This window comes from Clarias gariepinus, chromosome 14 (genome assembly GCF_024256425.1).
Source record: "Clarias gariepinus isolate MV-2021 ecotype Netherlands chromosome 14, CGAR_prim_01v2, whole genome shotgun sequence".
Taxonomy (NCBI): Eukaryota; Metazoa; Chordata; class Actinopteri; order Siluriformes; family Clariidae; genus Clarias; species Clarias gariepinus.
The window spans coordinates 11,500,123-11,520,744 of record NC_071113.1 but is presented as its reverse complement, the minus strand read 5'-3'; the positions used below and the strand labels follow the sequence as shown (position 1 = coordinate 11,520,744).

Genomic DNA, 20,622 nt, shown 5'->3' with positions numbered 1-20,622 from the left:
ATAAAAAAATCAATAACAAAGTTTGTACAAAAAAATACAGTGTGCCTAAGAATTTTGCACAGTACTGTATACATAGAGCAGCATCCACAAGTGTGCAGTCTAGAAGGCATTTGTAATTTGTAACCTAATTATACCCTTTTTCTTTTTTTTTGTTTGGCATAAAAAAAAGTTGAGCTTGGACAGGGTCTAGGACAGTATGGACAGGGCCTGAGACAGTATGAACAGTGCCTAAGAAAGTGTGGACAAGGCCGGAAAAAGTACAGTATGGTTACAGTATAGACAGGACCTGAGTTGGTTAGGGTCAGGGACAATATTGACAAAGCCTGAGCCAGTATGGGCAGGACCTGAGCAAGTATAGACAAGTCCTGGGCCAGTATGGACAGGGCCTGGGACAGTATAAAAAGAGTCTGAGAGAGTATAAACAGAGACTGGGACAATATGAACAGGACCTGGGACACATCAAGAGCCTGAGACAGGTTGAACAGAGCCTAAGACAGAATGGACAGGGCCTGGGACAATATGAACACGGCCTGAGACAATATGGTTAGGGTCAGAGACAGTACATACCAGGCCTGAGGCAGAATGCACAAGGCCAGGGACAATAAAGACAGGGCCTGGGACAATATGGGCAGGGCCTGGTACAATATAGACAGGGCCAGGGACAATACGCACCAGGCCTGAGACAGAATGAAGAGTACCCGAGAAAGCGTGGACAAGGCATAAAAAAGTACAGAGAAAAAGTTCATGGCAGTATGAAGAAGGCCTGGGACAATATGGACAGGGCGTGGAACACAATTGAACAAAGCCTGGGACAATTTAGACAGGGTCTGGGACAGAATGTACTGCACAGTACAGGTCCTGGGACAGGCTTAATCCTAAATTCCAACACTACAGTAGAACACAAATTACACTCTCAAGCACTTTTATTCAGAACATAACCATGGATATGTCCTTATGTAACCTGATAATGTTATCGCACTAAGGATATTACTAAAGCATTTCTTTTCATTAAATAATATCAAATGCCACAAAAGCAATTTTAGGCAACACTACTGGGACGTGATCCAAAAGTAGTACTTACATTTTTTTTAGTGATCGAGAAAATTACATTCTAATTGAATACAAGGAGCAATACTTAAATAGGATACGGCTATACAGTAGAACTAACTAAAATGATTTGTGTGTGTGTGTGTGTGTGTTTGTGTGTGTGTGTGTGTGCATAAGAGCGCATGAGTATGTGAGAACTTGCAACCTGAAGACGTGGATTAATAGTGAAGCTTCCCGCTGTAGGGTTCATGCAGGACACGTACTGCACGTTGTGTATTTCCTTTAACTGCAGTTTGCTTCTATCGTACCTGTGGAAACATGACACACACACACACACACACACAGACACAATCTTACTCACTCTCTCAGCATGCACAGCATGGATTTGCCCAAATCCACTGACGGATTTACTGACCTCAGCTATTTTTCTCTATTTGAAATCTAACAAACCCCAGACACACAGAGTTTGCACTCCTTTTACTCTTCTCTGCAAATAAAACCTGCCATAATTGTCGCCATTTACTCAATCCGATACAATTTACAATTTACTTAGCAAATACCACATACTGCAACCATCTCAGCCAGAATAACACCCTGATTGCGTACATCATAGCAATTACCCGCTAATTGACATCCGCACCCACGTAGGCAAGGCTCGGGGGCAAAGATATTCTTAGCAGCTCTGACTCATAAATTTGTTTATTTGAGCGTCTATAATTTGGCTCCAACACATTGGTTAATAATTCAGAAGCCAGGCTTAGAGCAGGCAATCCAGACCTGCTGCCTGTTAATATTAATAATGCTAAATAAGCAAAGTGGAAAAGTTTGGATTACCAATGATTGTAGTCCATGTGTTGGCGGATTAGTGTGTGAGGTTGCACCGTGCCGTAAGCATCCACCTCTGGCATGTTCAAGTCGTCGATAAAATAGATGAGCCTCTTGCTTCCTGGTGGGCCGTAGTTCCTTCCTGCTTTCTTCTCTAACGGTTTCTCCAAGACGGCTAGTGCAAGCACATTGAAAGCGAACAATTAATCTAGCCTTGTTTTGTTTTTTTCATTTGTCAAATCTGTTTGCGTTATTGCATATGCAAAGAAGACAAACACAGCTAATGAACCGTCCGTCTGCTGCAATCTTGCGAGGAGGAGATTTCAGCAGCAAAATATTAATATCAAACAATTACCCCAGCAAATCATATCAGACTCAGCAACGCACTTCTGAAATGCATGCCTTTTTTTTTTTCTTGGAATGCTCTGTTATTTTCATTATCAAGAGATAAACGTTCTTCGGGATCTCTGGCGTGGATGAGATGAGCTGAGGAAGCAGCAGGGACACATGATTGCACACACCACACAGCAGATTGACGAGGCAGGGGAGGACAAGAGCACAAAAAAGCAGATGACGCTCGGGGAAATCGCCGCTCGTGTCACGGTTTAAAGCGTCCCACCTACCATCAAGCTCGAGCTAAAACCACTTTGTTGTTGTCGTTATAGAGATTTATGCAATCCCTATGAAATAAACACACTCTTCTGTTTCATACTCGTACCTTGCAGCATGGCTGATGTGGTGTAGTAGTTGAAAGGGACATTTTTGATGGTGTATTTTTCAGGGTCTAAGAAGCCAAGTTTGCCACCCACAAGAACAGATTTGCCGGTGCCAGCATTTCCTACAAGCATCACAGGCCGCCTTCTTTCCAAAAGACGATCCATAAAGTAGCTCACACGGATGGTCTCTGTGGTGTGAACCAGACATGCCTATGGAGCAGAAAGGCCATTAAAAACGTACGGCATAATAAACTATATCATAAACTAGCTACTGTTTCACTGGAAACATTTTATAACAGATCACTGCATAAAATATAGTTATATGTAAAAAAAATATATATATCTTATATAATCCAGTATCTAGTTGTAGGATTTTAAATAATTAACTTTTACAAAAGACAGATATATCATTTCAAACAGGCTTTTGTATTTCCTTATAAAAAATATTTTATGCTGAGCTGCGAACCACAAATGCGGAAGAAGTCTTCACTTCTTCATCAAAAAGTGAATCTTCGTCCTCGTAGGGCCACTTTTTTTGCGACAGTGTGGGCGAAAGTGTGTGCACGTGCATCGTAATGCAAGATCACTGTAACGAGCACTGTTGATTGTCTAACCTTTTTCCTGATAATATTCCAATACTGGTCTTAAAAATCCCAGAAAACTGTAAGCATAATGTTTTTCAGCTGGTGGTTGACTTTTGAACTTTTTCTTGGTCTGGGATTGAGGATGTTTCCATTCCATACTTTGCTGTTTACACTATGAGACAATATGGTTAAGGTCATATGGTTAGGGCCTATATAAGGTCATATAGTACGGACAGGGCCTGAAACAGTATGGACAGTGCCTGAGAAGATATGCACAAGGTGTGAAAAAGTACAGACATGGCCTTGGTTAGGGCCTGAGATAGTATAGACAGTCAGTAAGAGTCAGTAAGAGCTTGGCCTGGGACAATATGGTTAGGGTCAGGGACTATATGGACAGGGCCTGAGCCAGAATGGACAAGGCCTGAGACAGTATGGACAGGGCCTGGGACTGAATGAAAAGAGTCTGAGCCAGTATAGACAGGGCCTGGAACACAACAGACAGAGACTGAGACAGGATGGACCGAGCCTGGGACAGTATGGACAGGGACTGAGACAATATGGGCAGGACCTGGAACACAGTTAGACAGAGCCTCGACTGTATAGGCAGTGCATCGGACAGGAGCAACACAGCCTGAAACAGTATGGACAAAGCTGTTTATTCTAAGGGTCGTAGTGATGAATTCATGTCTTGTCACCAGTAATGATTCTCTTTAAGAAACTTTCTCCTTCCTTAAAGTATCAGTCCAGATTTTGTTTGCAGATATCAAAATACTTTTGTTTATACTCTTCTGTGAATTGTTTTAGCACCAGGTTTCCCCCCTTAGACCAAAGAAATACTGGATGCTGTTCTTTTCTCGTGCAATTCACATCGCACCGCAGTTACAACTGGAATGACGTATCACGTTCAAACCTGCACAACACTGACTGGGGAGACAGTAGACTTGAACAGAAAGAGACAGAGTGTGCAACAGAAGTTTTAATCTAACCGGAGTGCGGATCATTTTTGACTCACCCTTGGGTACACTTCTACCCACCTGTAAAGGTATGTCTGGATCCATTTCAAACTTGGGAACCATCTTAGACCAGGGTTCAAACTTCTTCGACTCTGGATCGATGTAGTAGTCAAACACGGTGCCTTGAGAGGGGAACTTGATGGTTTTGAACTCAGTGACCCACCACTTACTGAACTCCACTCTGTAATCAACCAGCTGTGAAGACACGTACAAATCTCAAGGCTGCCCTTAATTTCATTCGACTGAATGATAAACGCTTGATAATCCACAAAAACACGTGCACGGTATTCATCACAGTCTAACAGCCAGCATGGAAAAATAAACAAATTAGCTAAATTAAATACCATCTGCGGCATTGTCTTCAATAGTGCTTCAGTTTTTTTTTGTTTTTTTTTTCCATTTTTGAGCAAGTTATGTACCTGATCTTGAAATAGAGCTCCACCAAAGGCCCAGATGGCAGCGAAAACAAAGTAGAGCTCGTAGAGTTCTTTGTGGCAATCTGGAGGAGTGTGCTCCGGGGTCAACAGACATTCTAAGAGGTGGCAAAGCATCTGGATCATACTTTGCTCCGGGATGGGGATGATTTTTTTAAATCTGGAAGAAAAGCACTGACAGCTAAGACAACGTGGACCACCGTGAATATGGTCTCAGTGAATGAATTTATTACAGTAGATCAGCTCCGTTATGACCAACTGTAACATCATACTATTCCAATTTATGTTCAGATATAAAATTCCATTTGAGAGCAGTATGAAACATAAATATGATCTTACAGTATGTGTGTGTGTGTGTGTGTAATAACTAACCATCAAAGCTTTGAAGAGGTCATAAAAGAATTTTTATTATTAGATTATTACTAGTTCACACGAGTAAAAAAAGAAATCCATAAGAGACAGAACTTCTCTCAAGAACCTCGTTTTAAATTCATTATGTTAATAAAACTAGATACGGAATGCCCAGTCAGCTTATTCATTTACTGCTAGGCATATTTACTTTGCAATATAGCACCAAAACATGGCAAGAGTTAATTCATTCATGAATACAAAACTGAAAATTGATTATGGAACATAATGTTTGTCGAAAGCAAATCATTCGTTTTGCATCTTAAACCCATAATAATTCATCTGCCTGCACGATCTAAGATATTAGCTCAAATCTATATTATTTATATATATATATATATATATATATATATATATATAATATGATGGCCGTACCAAAACTAATGCAAACGTGGGCACAATCTTCTTTTAAACTGACATACAGTACGTGGGCCAAATTGCATATGTACAGTAGGTAGGAGTAACTCTTTCTCTATAGAAAGTATAGAGTACGTATCAACGTAGTCTACATCACAAGTAATGCGTTTGCGCCATCGTTGAGCTCTCGAATCCTCTTTTCTAACAGTTGATGGTCTCCCACTGCATGACAGAATGTTCACGGAGATGACATCATTGACAAGAGCAATGTGCACAGAACGATAAAGCAGTTTAAAGGGGAAACCAGTATTGAAGACAAACCACAGAGTGGGAGACTTTTGTATGGAGGAAGAGTTACTCTACTAATAATTGTGTGTATATGGTGGCATGCTGGGTTAGTGGTTAGCACTGTCGCCTTAAACCTCCAGGGTCCCGGTTCTATACATACTATTTAGATATTTCAAGCTTTACATTGTCCTTATGTATATACCGTATAATACCTTTTGTTATTACTGTATATTCATTGTCTTTTGCTTTGTTGTATCACAATTGACACATTTTCCACATTTTTCGCACATCCGCTGTTATTTTTCTCTTTTTCCTGGGAAAGACAAGCACTTACTGTATAGTCTGGATGCTATTAAAAACTTCTTCCCTAACAAGAAAGTTGGCAATCTTTGAGGCATGAATAAAAGATCTCTAATACAAAACTTTCACTCTTTCTTTAAACCACTTCCCCAGAGAACTTGAGCCTCAGAGGATCTTAGAGGACTCGGGGCACTAGGCCGGGGTACACCCTGGGTACAGCCTGGACAGTGTACATCACAGGGAACAAGCACACACACACACACTCTTACTCACTACAGGCAATTTGGTAATACCAATTAAACTGATTTGCATGTCATTGGACAGTGGGAGGAAACGGAAGTACCTGGAGGAAGCCCACCAAGCATGAGGAGAACATGCAAACACAGACCAGAAGGCGGCAATCGAACCCTTGACCCTAGAGGCCACGGTGCTAACCACTACACCACCATACTGATTTAATTAAAGAAAAAACATTTCTTGTTAATTCATGAATAAATATAAGTATTTACGCATAAATCTTTTAAACTTAAACAGCTGACACAATCCTATACACAGACCTAACCCTAGCGTGATATAAGTAAAAGCCAAAATAAAATGCCATACGACAGTACACAGTCTGACAGTACACAATCTGACAGTACACAATCTGACAGAGCAATCCTTTTGCATTACCTTGATCTGAGTGCATCGAGGCATGGTGGAAGGTATTTGTCAAACAAAATGGTCAGATTGGCTTTCTCAGACTGAATCTCTCTCCTGTCAATCCAACTGGTGACTGGCGGATTCCATCCTAAATCTGCCGGGTTGATGTATAATATACCTGCATAAAAAAAAAAAAAACTTATGCTCAAATGTTCAAAAACAACTGAAATTTAACAACATAAAAAGTCTATATTCCCATGATCAGGGGTAGCTCAGTGGTTAAACCATTGCACTATGGTTCGGAAGGTCCCATATTCAAACCCCATGGCCCTTGAGCAAGGCCTTTAACCCTAAACTGCTCAGATGTAAAATGAGTTAAAATGTAAGTCGCTTTGGATAAGAGCGTCTGCCAAATGCCTAAATGTAAATATTCCAGCTCTACTAAGTGTTAGGTTCTACATCATCATCATTGCAATGTCTATAAAACTTATAATTATTCTCGAAATCTAAGTGTAATGGAAGGCTCTCGGACCAGCTCTGGAAACTGTAGCAGGGGTCGCAGTGCGGAGATGGCTGATTTCGAAGACCAGCCTCATGGTGGGGTTCAGTGGAATCCGCTCGTTACTGGCCAGAGTCAGCACCTACAGTGTTCCACAGCAACACATACACACATGCACTCAAATATTGTGCAACATGATTTGTTATTCTAACTAGCTGATTAATTATATGCATTTAAATGATTACGTAGGGACAAAGATGCAAGCCATGCGGCCGAAATAACATTTGCTGAGCTGAAACATGAAAGCTCAGAGTTGTACCTTATTATCGTCCATTACTGTGTTCAAAGACTCAATCCACATCGGATCAATATCACCGTCCAGCACAATCCACTTAGGCCCGGAGTGGCTGATGTTGGCCAACTCGCGCATGATATTAGAAAACAGCCCTGAAATGAAAACCTGTTATCAGTGTCATGTTACAAAACAACTGGCAAACAGGCAGAAAATCTTTTTCTGTGGAAGGCAGGAAACGCAGGACCAGCCCTCACCATCTTTCCACTCTCTCGTTGATGGGTTTATGATGCCGAAAAGCTCATCGTTTGTGACAGCTTTGGGGTTAAGGTCAGCCCATACAGGCCTGCACTTCATGTTCTGGTAAGTCTTGTGGAGAGACTTGAGAACCTGTGATTTGCCCGTGCCGGCGTTGCCGACCACAAACACAGAGTGTCGAACGGCTAAGAGCTCCTCTAGCTGAACCACCTGCAAAGCACAAGTTTCAGTTTTTTAAAGTGTAGCGCAGGCAGCTTTACAAGATTCATTCCTAAATCTGACAACAAGCTGGAATTGAAGCACGCAGGCGCTGAAAATCAGGATCAGCTGGTGTAGGATTGTGCTGGCAGGGCTTGTCTCTCACAAGAGACATCTCTGATGAAGATCAGGCTGCTCAGCTAGACCCATCTGGCTGAACGCTGAACGATTGGGACATTTCTGGAGTGTGATAAGAACAAGAAGCATTAAATGAGAAAAGTCCTCAGAGAGGAGTGAGTGGGAGACAGGGTGTGAGATGCATGGAAAAGAGACAGACAGTGAGGAAGAGATGAAAACTACAGAGAGAAAGACTGAGAAACGAGATAGACATAATAGAGAGACAGAGGGAATGTGATTGAAAGACGGCATGTTCAATCAATGGCATTGACTTTGTTCCCTGTTGGGCTCCTCAGAGCTGTTTCAGCAGTTCAAAGGAATGAATGATTGCATCTTTGAAGCAATGTCTCCGGGCTGGTTGGTCAGGGACAGTGCCTAAGAGTGGGGGAAACTCTACGCACCCACCCTTTTTTTTCTCCGTTTCTTGTGCAAATGATAGAGCAAGAGTGGCCACAATGAACGGGGCACAACTGAGCTAAAGTCAGATACCCGAGCATCTTCGTCTGCACCGTGGCAGGGGTTAAACACCTCACTCAGAGCTCAGCCTCCACTGATGGAGTGCTGTTATCCTGTTTGGGTGGCTCTTTGACCTGTTCGAGATTGCACTTATTTCCCCTGGCTCTGGCGAGAGCAGCAGCGCTGATATCCGAGACTCACCCTAATGCTGGAAATTAGAACTCAGTCCCAGCACCTGAGGCACTATTACACTGTAATTTCTGTTTCCTTATATTTGTCCAATATATCCAGTTTCAGACTCCTTTGACGCTAATGTCTATTTGGCACAAACACACCAGCAGGTTTATGGGTCTTAACAGAAGGCGATGTAAAAAAAAAAAAAAAAAAAAAAGCATAGAGGGAAAAAAAAATGATAGCAGCATCAGGCCTATCTCCTATCTTTCTGCTGATGACACCTTGACATTTTGAGCTTTTCTGAACCTCTCACTAGAGAGATATGCTCTTTAACACCTTTCAGCTATGGACTGATATGAAATGACAGCTCTTTGAGGAGTAATGGTTGCATTTAGAAGCTTATTATGCTGCCTGAACAAGCTGGAGGAGTCAGCAACAGCACCAGAAAGCATTTATTTGGATTACTGAAATATAATGTCTGTCTATTGGATTAAGCATTTGTCAGACTTTGAAGTCTTATATTTTACCATTCCTTTAACATACTGTAGGTCTCAAAGGTCCACCAAAGTGTCTGTTAATGCTCTGGGTGAAATAGCCCTCAGATAAGGCATTGGTTCGTACTTTAAAGTCGTTTTCTTTCACTCCTCTTCCAAACGCACCATTTCAGTGTTTATGTAAATGAGCCACTGCCGACGCATCCTGGCTAGCGAACTGCAGAGCTGTGCACTAAGCTCTTCTTACATGAGGTTACAATAAGAAGGTAATCGAATTGGCTTGTTTAAACTATGAGCAATACAAAAATAGATTTTTGTTTGTTTGTTTTCAGGTTTGCTTGTTTGTACATGAACAATGGAGACTAGATACGGGGGGAAATTGAATCAGTGGTGAAACGTTGCTGTTCCTCTATAATCCTGCAGGTGGTGTGTTCTAAACTATTCCCACATCACACCATCGTGTGTTATAGGAGCAAATTACTGAATTTGCTAAGTTTGTTTTAAAATTGCATTTTAATTATAAACTTGTAATAATTACAGAATCGCAATCCAAATCGAATCAACACCTATGTATCGTGATAATATTGTATCGGAAGATCCCAGGTGTTAGTCATCCCTATTTGAGACCTATCTAAGTGTCTAAAAATTGGTGGGAAAAAAAAGACATTTTAAATAATAGCTTCCCTTTAAATGGTGCACTTGAACATCCATATATGACCTTGCTGAGAGATTGACAGTGGGTAATGGAGAGAGAAAGGGAGAGAGAGAATGGTTTTGTCATCTGTCCTTGTGATGTTCCTCTGAACAAAATTTGTGTCTGAAACAGCTTGAGAATAATAAAGTTCAGTGATACTTGTGCTTTCAGAAGCCAGTCTAAGCCATTCTTTTATTCATATTCAGTAACAGCTTGTGGCAGTACGGGTATGGTCAAGCACCTTGTGACAGGAGTCATGGGTAATGTGTGTGAGGCTACAGCTGTGTGTGATAAACAATAAAGTGTATTTATAGTTTAGAGTTTGTGTGTGATGCACTACGGTAATGTTGCCGTGTTGGAAAATCTAGGGTAGGCAATGTAGAGGCATGATTTTTTTTTGTAAATGGAGAACCTGGAGAAAAGCCATGCATACGTACACAGGGAAAACATATGAAAGTCAAGAAACCTGCATTTAAGATTGACAATCTGACAATGACATTATCATTACAATCTGTATGTTCAGCCAAATGCTAATCTAAATCGCACAGGTTTCCTCACCTTAAGCACAAAGTTATCCTCAGCCTGCAGCTTGAGGTCCAGCACAGACTCTTTGACAAACTTCTCAAAATCCAGGTCCCTTTTACGAGGGACATCCAGAGCAGGGAACAGGTCTCCGATAAGACCCATGAAGACCGGCATGTCATCCGTTACTATCTTGGGCACGTTAAAGTCTCTCAGAGCCCTCATGAGTACTTGATCCTCAGGTCTCTCTGGATCGCCTCTCTTCAGAGAGCCAGCCACCACCAGGACAGACTTGATGGCTCGCAGTCCCCAGTCATAGTGGTCCTGAGATACAGGAAACTAAATCTGTATACTGTACACAGTATGCGATACATTGATACGCACCAAACGTTTTTGGATCAATACTTAGGGTTTGAAAATTTTTCATCTAAATATTTAAATGTTTTTTAAATTAAACTTTAAATTCTAAATGAAAACGATGATAACAATACTTAAAAGAGAGGCCATATCCCATCATGCTACTGTAGGTATAAATGCAGTGGAGGCCAAAAGTATTGAGACAAGAGTGAAATTTAGTGTTTTCATGACATTCTGATTTTTTTTAAATAAAGACAATCAAGGTTATAAGAATAATTTGTTATTTTATGCAATGAAAGTGCAACACAACAATCTAATATTTAGATTTAGCACAACTTGCTGGATCTGGCTGAGCATAGAGTCGAAAAGATGTCTGTAGTACTTTGGGGTCACTTTCTCAATCCATGCATGCTTTTTAGCTTTCTGGAGATCATTTACAGAAGACGTTTTTAGTTTTTTTTGTTTTTTGACTGCTTCTGTCTTTTACACCAAACTTGTTCAACAGTTTTCTATTGGATTTAGGTCTGGAGAGGAACGGTGAGGCTTCAGGGAGCAGAGGTAAAGAAGATGCAGGACTTTAAGTACTTAGGGTCAACGGTCCAGAGCAACGAAGAGTGTGGAAAGGAGGTGAGGAGGCAGGTACAAACAGGTTGGAATGGGTGAAGAAAAGTTTCAGGTGTGTTGTGCGATAAAAGAGTATCAGCGAGAATGAAAGGAAAGGTGTACAGGACAGTGGTGAGACTAGCGATGCTTTAAAGCTTAGAGACAGTGGCACTGAAGAAAAGACAGGAGGCAGAGTTGGAGGTAGCAGAGCTGAAGATGTTGAGGTTCTCCTTGGGAGTGACAAGAATGGATAGGATCAAGAATGAGTTCATCAGAGGGACAACCCACGTTAGATGTTTTGGAGATAAAGTCAGAGAGGCCAGATTGAGGTGGTTTGGACATGTTCAGAGGAGAGATTGTGAATATATTGGTAGAAGGATGCTGAGGTTGGAACTGCCAGGCAGGAGGTCTAGAGGAAGACCAAAGAGGAGATTTATGGATGCAGTGAGAGAGGACATGAAGTTAGTTGGTGTGAGAGAAGAGGATGCAGAGGATAGGATTAGATGGAGGCAGATGATTCACTGTGGCGACCCCTAAAAGGGAACAGCCGAAAGACAAAGAAGAAGAAGAAGTAGGTCTGGAGATGATGCAGACCATGGCTCCAGAAACTGAATACTGTTTTCCATATTTTTCACTAGTTTTTCAGTTAATCAGCACAACTCTAGTGAAATCACCTATTTTGTGCACAGGAAGAACTACAACACATCTCATACGGTGTCTTAATATTTTTTACCACCACTGTTTGTATAAGTGTAAAGTTCTTTTCTTGACAATCACAAGTTAAAGTGACAGATCCTTTACAACATGCCTAATTATTCAGTGTTCAGGCACTAAGACCAAATTGAGGCAAAACACCAGCCATAATGAGCCATTATGATATTCCTATATCCTATACAGGATCATTAAAACTATTTATAATACTATATAGTAGTGGTGACCTTATTCCCTGGAAAATATTTGAGTGTTTTAAAATACTGAAGTCAAACGTAGTAGGATATAACTGCCATAAAAGTCAAATGGTCTTGCTGCAGCTGTCAAAATCTGGCCTTTAGAGAAAATGGAGAGCGGTTTAAAATGAAATTAGACGGAACAGTGCTTTCTGAAAAAAAAAAATATATATATATATATATACATATATATATATATATATATATATATATATATATATATATATATATATATATATATATATATATATATATATTTTAACAGTTTAACTTAAACTTAATGGTTGCCACATGGGATGCCAATGCTGGCTGTAACTGCTTTAAAGGAATATTATAGCATAAAAGCAATAGCCCCTATATAAAGAAAAAAAAAACATAAAATAAAAGAAAAAACTAAAAGAATAAAATAAAACTTGCATAAGAAAAAACTAAACCCAGTGACTTACTAATAATAGCAGCCTATAGGCAGTTATTCATTTGTGTCAATGAAGATTAAAAATATGCAAATTCAAAATGACAACTGTTAAACTCTAAAAAGAAAGGTGTTAGGATGGGGGAATGTTTTATTGACTTCCATTCAAATCCAATACAGTACAGCATAATTCTGCTTATTTCGCACTTTTCTTGAGCAACCGGGAGAAACTGAGACGTTTCTGAGATCAATTTTTAGCAATGCTGAGTAACATGATAACACACAACCTTTAAAGTATTCCCTCTGGAAATTGTCCCATATTTCTTAGGTCAGCTCCTGCCACTGCTACAGCCAGCTGTGGCTACGAGCCAAGGAAGTAAAATGCACCGTGCTCACTGTCTGGGATGGATAGCATACTGTCATACTGTAGCACAACACTGTGTCATTGGAAAACCTTGGGCATCTGGAGGTTATGTATGCCTATGAGGGCAACAGTGCTTTACTCCGTGCTTGGTACAATGCACTGAGAGCAAAAAATTTTTCACAGGCTGACTTCATATGAGCTATTTGGCTTTGCATGCAGAAATCAGAATCATGGCTAAGATATCAATATAATAAATAGAGATACTATATGTTTGGGTAAAACTAGCGTTAGGGTTTGCTGACATTGTGTGAACTTTCCCATGAATTTATCTCTTACATCTCTCATCTCTTGATCCTTGTCATCTGTCTATAAACCAACTCCATCGTTGAACTTTCTATGGCTCCCTGGATCTCTTTTACAGTGGTACCTCAACCTGTGAATGCTTCACTAATTTCCGCCTTAAGAACTGAAAACTTGCAAGAAATTTGTCTCGGCATATGAAGCATTTTTTTGGCATACGAGCGACTGTACCGAGCGCCAGATCCTGCCCACGGTATGCATACGTCCAGCTTAATGCGTAATAAGTTTAGTACACTTTTGGGAGCCATTCAAAACTTGGTCGCTTCTGTGGAAAACCAAGCAAAGCAAGTTAACATATTTTTTTGTGGCGTTTTTTGCATTTTGTGCAAGAAGCAAGGACAGTAGCCAAAAAAAAAGGCCACATTTTTAAGCATCTGGTGCCAGTAGAAATCATAAGGTTAAGTGATTTTTAATGTCTATTTATTTCATATTCTACTAAATGTCTTTTCTAAATGCTTTAATTGTTAATATATGCAAAAATATGATTATAGTGGAGGAAATTGGTAATTTTTTTTGGGTGGCTGGAACAGATTATCTGCATTTACATTAATACTACGGGAAAATGCATTCTGCAGAACTAAAATTTGCCTTAAGAAGCCGCCTCCAGAACAGATTAAATTTGTAAGCCAATGTACCAATGTATGGTCTTATGCAAAAGTTTGGGCACCCCTTGATAAATAACAGATTTTGGTGATTTTTTTATTAAAAAAGATGTCACCACAGTCTCTGTTGGAAATGGAAAAAATGCACAATATTTTCAGCAAAGATACAGTAGATGCCTAGTTACTTTTATACCATGAATTAAACAAAAATAAAAAATAAAAACATTATTATGGCACTGTGCAAAAGTTTGGGCACTGTAAGAGTTCCAGAGTCTCAGATTCTTTTTACAAGGTTTCAGACCTTAAGCAGCTCGTTAGATCTGAAGCATGGCAACAGCTGTCATTAGTAAAAGGCAATTTTAAAGCTTTACAAATACTTTGACTTTACAAATCTTGTGCACACACTAGCAGACACTCAACAACCCTGGGTTCCTCTAAGCAGCTGTGTAAGACATTAAAGTTATTGATGCCCACAATACAGGAGAAGTTTACAAGAAGATAGCAAACCGTTGTCATCTTGCAGTTTCCACAGTGAGAAATGTAATTAAGAGATGGCTTACGTTGGATGTATGCAACAGAACATTTACAGAATCCTGATGCATTTTGGAAACAAGTGCTGTGGACTGATGAAATTAAAATAAAACTCTTTGGCCTCAATCAGCAAAGGTATGTTTGGAGAAAAAAAGGAGCAGCATTTCATGAAAAGAACATCTTGCTAACTATTAAGCATAGGGGTGGATCTATCATGCTTTGGAGTTGTGTTGCAGCCAGTGGCACAAGGAACATTGCACGGGTGGAGGGAAGAATGGAGTCCACTAAATACCAGCAAATTCTGGAAGCAAACATCACACTAGGGATGCACAGAATGTTCGGCAACCGAAATTATTCGGCCGAAAATAGGCAAAAAAAAGCACTTTCGGTAAAACGGCCGAATAAATTTTGCAGAACAATGATGTTTTTAATGACGCGATCAAATAGTAACCTGCGTAGAGTGAGAGGCGCGCGCTTTATGCAGCAAACATGTCAGCAGTGTGGAAGCACTTTAAAGTGTCAGAGAAAGAGGCAAAAACGGCCGTTTGCAGACACTGTTCTGCTGAATTGTCCAGAGGGGGTGCATCTGCAAAAACATAGAGCACTTCAAGTTTAATTTATCACTTAGAATCAAGACACCCCGAACATCATGCAGAGTACGAGAAAGACACGGCGGCGGGTACAGCAACAGCAGCAGCAAATCCACATTTTTTGCACTTCTCAATGCACATTTGTTGTTGTAGACATACAGAGTTACATTCTTTCAGCAGTCAGTTATAGCCCTAACATAGGCTATTCAAGAAGGGGGGCTTCAGAGATGGCCAAATAAAAATATTTTTTTATTTTACTAATTTATTTATTTTAAGTTATATTGTGCTTTGTTTGTATAATATCTGTTTTGTGTTAAATTAATATTTTTAAATTGTATTTTTGTTTACCATTTAATAAATAATTAATATAAATTGGCAAAATAAATGGAAAAAAATGCGAAACACCGCGTTCGGTATTCGGCCTTCGGCCAGGCATTTCATTATTATTCGGCTTTAGTCAAGAATTTCATTTCGGTGCATCCCTACATCACACCCTCTGTAAAAAACTGAAGCTAAAAAGAGGATGGCTTCTACAACAGGACAATAATCCTAAACATATCTCGAAATCCACTATGGAATACCTCAAGAGATGCAAGCTGAAGGTTTTGGGATGGCCATCACAGTCCCCTGATTTAAACATCATTGTGGGAAGATCTTAAAAGAGCTGTCCATGCAAGACGACCAAAGAATATTACAGAACTAGAAGCCTTTTGCAAGGAAGAATGGGAGAAAATCCTAAGTAAAAGAATTGAAAGACTTTTAGCTGGCTATACAAAGCATTTGCAAGCTGTGATATCTGCCAAAGGAGGTGTTACTAAGTACTGATTATGTAGGGTGCCCAAACTTTTGCACAGTGCCATAATAATGTTTTTTTTTTTTTATCTTTGTTCAATTTATGGCATAAGAAATAACTATGCATTAATGTTTGCTAAAAATATTGTGCTTTTTTTCCATTTCCAAGAGACTGTGTTAACATTTTTTTAAATAAAAAAAAAATCACCAAAATCTTTTAATTATTACAGCCAAAACTTTTGCATAAGATTGTATGTCCTCTGAACCCTTTTGTTTCTATACAACATGTAAATAATGCATATTGATTTCATTTATTTTCCTGTTTTCTGTGAATAAACCAGAGAGAACATCCAGACACATCATGCGCGCATCAAAAGTTCAAACAATTCTTCTAACATTTTCACACTTAACAACTAGAGTGAGTGTAAAAAGTTTGTGTCCTAACATAGATTCTTAAATGTCACCAATGTGTCAATGCCAAAATGTGCTTTACCTGTTTAGACAGAAGTTCCTTGCAGAGCTGGTACAGAGTGATGAACTTCCTCGCTAGCAGTCTCGCCTCAATAAAGCCTTCTGCTACCAACATGATCTCACAGATGAGCTCGAAGTCCGGCACCACCATAGCACAGGGCCTGTAGAGGAGCCATGAAAATACTCACACAAATAAAATGAGAAAGAACGCTCTAATAGACAATTAACTAAATCTGGCTTTGGTTTATAGAGAAAATACACAGCAACAGCATGCGGCCATAAAATAAGGAATAAAACACACACAATTTGTATTCCAATAAAAGCATGGGCTCAAGGGCTGCATTTTTCCTCTTATATCACAGCAATTTTCTTACCCTTACATTATTTACATCCCATACTTACCGAAAGAGAGCTTTCAGATTCTCAGGCAGCTCCGTCCTGCCGGCGTATCCTGGATTCATCGTGATAAAGATGCCAACAGATGGCACCAGGTTCACTTCTTCACCCATAAAGTTAAACCGTTTTTTCTTGTCCCGAATGGCATCCTGGATACTTTTCACCTGATAACACCATAAACAACTGATGATTTGGATCATTTCAAACGTGTGATCATTCCACTGCTCTACTGTATAGCTCCTATTCTGGTGTATTTTTGCCCCCAAAGAAATCCTAAGATGACTTGGCTTAACGTCTCAGTAACACTTGCCTATTTGATGTAATTGTAATGCTCACAATAGACAAAGCTGGTATTAATAAGCTGGATGCATTGACTCTGTTTATGATGCAAGCCACTTTAAGTTAAGAAGTAGAGGTTAAATAAGCACAGAGCTTGGAATGCTTTTCAATAGCAAAGAAATTAATGAAAAAATATCACAGCCTATCGCCCTGAGTGTACAGTAACTCAAGATATTGTGGCAGACATTCAAGACAAACATCACAATGCCATATGCTTCTTCATCCTAATGTAGATCTCTTCATGCCTGCTTGATTGCCAAGCCATAGCAAATTCAGCTGTACATCAGATAAATATTCACCGGGAATGGCACCGATTGCACCCCACATCAGAAAATCGCATCACATAATGTATTCCACCTGTGCGGCAGAATCCTCGAAGCAGTCGGGTGTTTGCTAAATGCAAATTATTCCGACTAAACGCCCTCGCAGCACTCAATGATGCATTTCAGAGGCAGATAAACCAAGGCATTAGACCATTATAATGCTAGTGTCATGTATCCTATTATAGGATTGGTCCTTGAGTGAATTCCAAATCCATACGTTTACATTGAGGTGAGCATTTCAGCTGAATGATGTATCAAATCGAAGTAAGCTTTGCTGCAAAGAAAACTGAATTTACTTTTAAAAAAATGGAGACGAATCCATTAAATCTATTTGAGAGTAGCATTTAGGAGGAAAATAAACTGTGTTCAATATTAAGGAGCCCATTTCCCACTAGTGCTGTGCATCCCATAGTATAATGCTAAGCTGGCCTAATTTGTCTCAATACTGATATGTCTTCCGGCCTCCTTCTGTTGTTTTTTTTTAATGCCCAAGCAACAGTTCTCACATGCAAAACTTAAACGCTGTGCATTCTCTCATCCTGTCTGCAGTTGCGACTTAAATAGAATGGATTATCGAACATTCCTCCTCCACCAAACAGCCACTTTGTGTTGCAAATGCAGGAAGAGGGGGCACATTAACGCCCCGGCACAGTCACTCTGATGTTCCCAAAGTTGGTGAGATTATTCTTTTTAAGCACACCACTAAAAAAAATGAATGTTGATTCATTATTCATCACAGCAGCGAAAAAAAACCCTCCATAACCCCATTCATTTCTCTGACATTTTCAGGATTCAGACTGTGGCAGTGATGCTTAAAGTGAGTCCACCTTCGCTTTCATTCTCGGCTGTCTCGGAGTCACTAGCCCCTGAAATGTGCCATTAAATATGTTTTGCTTAAGCAAGTACTTGGAAAAAAGGCAAGAAAAAAAATAATCCGCCAGCATACATTCACAGGTGTAAAAATGATCCATCATTAGAAGTAGATTATGTCTTCAGGCAGGTATTTGTATCTGTGTAATTAAGATTTACCTTGTTGTATAATTTCTTAAGATTGTGCCACATAAAAGCCTGACAGGCACACTCTAAAAGCAAATGTAACGCAAAATGGCTTTTGTAGCTGCTAATTAAAAGAAGGTGAAACGTGAACAGCTAGTACTTTATTAGTTTTCCTGCAGCATAGCGGTTTCGGAGCTTCGCAGTCACTGAGTGTGACAAGTGCTGTGTCAATTTTTTTCAAGGACCGTGGCTGTAAGGCACAGAGATGGATTTTCAACCAAGCTTTTTGGAAACATTTCCCATAGGCCCTGGCCACTAGCAGCACTCATCGAGCATAGCATTACACTGAATGGTTTGACTGATTGGCCATTATGCTGAGCCATAAACAACCCTTATCAGGCAAGTGTTCAGATAACATAAGACATCTAGTGTAAAGTCTGCAATCTATATAAAGTAAAGAAAGGTTATGTCTGTACATAGATCAAAACTCGCTTTTTCAATATCTTTAAGTTTCATACATTAGAAGACCTAAAACCAGTCTCAGAAAATTTCCTCTGTATGTCTGTCTGTCTGTCTGTCTGTCTGTGTATCTGTCCAGCCAATTTTGTCACAGCATCCCGCAAAACTGGCTGGGCAGAATTGAACGAAACTGTGCCAGTCCTTCGGTATTTGCCTGAAATTAAAATCTGCACCATAAAAGAAATCAAAATGTTGCGTAGGATGTTATAAGCAGTTTTGTGGTAGACTACATCACTGTGCTTTTTTGGAAGAATACAGTGCGTCACTTAATGCATCACATATGGACAGCGTTTATCCTTCCAGATGGGCGTGGCTATATGCATTCCTTAATGTGTGACGCATGGACAGATCAATACGTCACATATGGACAGATCACCAGGTATATAGCCTTTTTCCCTCGAGGGGGGCGTGGTTATACACGTCACGTAATGTGTCAAGTATGAACAGATAAATGTGTCACGTATATAGCCTTTTTCCATCGAAATGGGCGTGGCTATACGCGTCACTTAATGTGTCATGTAGCTACAGATCAATGCGTCACATATGGACAGATCATGCTTATTATTCCTGCGGGAAGTTTGAAATCAGTTTGTTTTGAATGTTCCAAACCATGGCACCAATAAAAAGCAGTCATCTGGAACGCCACTATGAGTTAAAACATGGAACGTATCCGCATCAGTCAGAGGTGAGGGCATGTAAAATACCCGAACTGAGAGCACATTGTTATGCGCTTAAATCAAAACGATTAGGAAAAGAACAGAGAATGTATGACTGACGACGAAAGAAGTACACCTCAGCATAAACAAGGCATTAGGCATAATCAACCTTACAAAATCTAATTTCATGTATTAATAAGTTGTTCTGCCATACAGAAAAACAGGCAGACGTGTACGTGTGCTTCAACCTGCAATAATAATATCACTGATTACATTAATGCTGATCAACTTTAAGCTTTTAGCGCTTTCTAAAAACTCTTTACCCGTCAACATTACCGACGGGTACTTAGGCTAGTAAATTCCTAAACGTTACTGGGATAAATGTGTAACCAGTAAAACAGTCTTATAAGACTAAAAATGACTTCCATACTAAAATGGACTAAATAATATGCAACATGTTAGATAAAATGAGATGAGATTGTGAGCCTAAAAGCAAGAAAGAACAAGTTGCCTGATACTAATACTCTGTCCTGAATTTATTTCCTGTAATAATACTTCGTACCACAGCTACTTCAGTGCTTAGTATCATCAGTCACTGTAATTTAACAGTTAAATCACCTCTACATAATTTTACACTGCCACAATATCCTGTGACATTTACTCAGATTATCCTGTATTACAAGTCTTGCCAACCTTTTATGCTTTTCGTGCAGGAGCTGTGAAATTTAAAATCCGGGTATGTTAATACAAACTGTCATACAAAAATAATAAAAAAAAAAAAAGCAGATGTTTTCTTCCAAATGAATAGGAGATAAAAATGTTTCATTTCAAATGATTACACAGGTATTTTGAACTCTTAATGTATCATCTGATACTAAAAAGCCCTCTCCACTTCTCCTATCTCGCATGCTCTTCACTGGCCTTTCACCCTTGCTTTATGTCAAGGTAATAAGAATATAATAATTATATAACTGACATCATTTGAC

The 20,622-nt window shown here is 39.6% G+C and overlaps 1 protein-coding gene across 2 annotated transcripts in view; it reads right to left on the bottom strand.

Annotated features, from left to right (window-relative positions):
* Positions 1–20,622, bottom strand: part of dnah9 (dynein, axonemal, heavy chain 9) — a 103,315-nt gene that overhangs the window by 57,673 nt on the left and 25,020 nt on the right. For both annotated transcript variants that reach the window (XM_053511471.1, XM_053511472.1), the window contains exons 29-40: positions 16,810–16,967; positions 16,430–16,568; positions 10,415–10,702; positions 7,663–7,873; positions 7,433–7,560; positions 7,147–7,255; positions 6,645–6,792; positions 4,605–4,779; positions 4,207–4,380; positions 2,591–2,798; positions 1,882–2,047; positions 1,253–1,355 (exon numbers count right to left, since the gene is read on the bottom strand). In XM_053511471.1, coding sequence (XP_053367446.1) covers positions 1,253–1,355; positions 1,882–2,047; positions 2,591–2,798; positions 4,207–4,380; positions 4,605–4,779; positions 6,645–6,792; positions 7,147–7,255; positions 7,433–7,560; positions 7,663–7,873; positions 10,415–10,702; positions 16,430–16,568; positions 16,810–16,967 — 2,007 coding nt within the window. The remainder of the gene's footprint in view (positions 1–1,252; positions 1,356–1,881; positions 2,048–2,590; positions 2,799–4,206; positions 4,381–4,604; positions 4,780–6,644; positions 6,793–7,146; positions 7,256–7,432; positions 7,561–7,662; positions 7,874–10,414; positions 10,703–16,429; positions 16,569–16,809; positions 16,968–20,622) is intronic.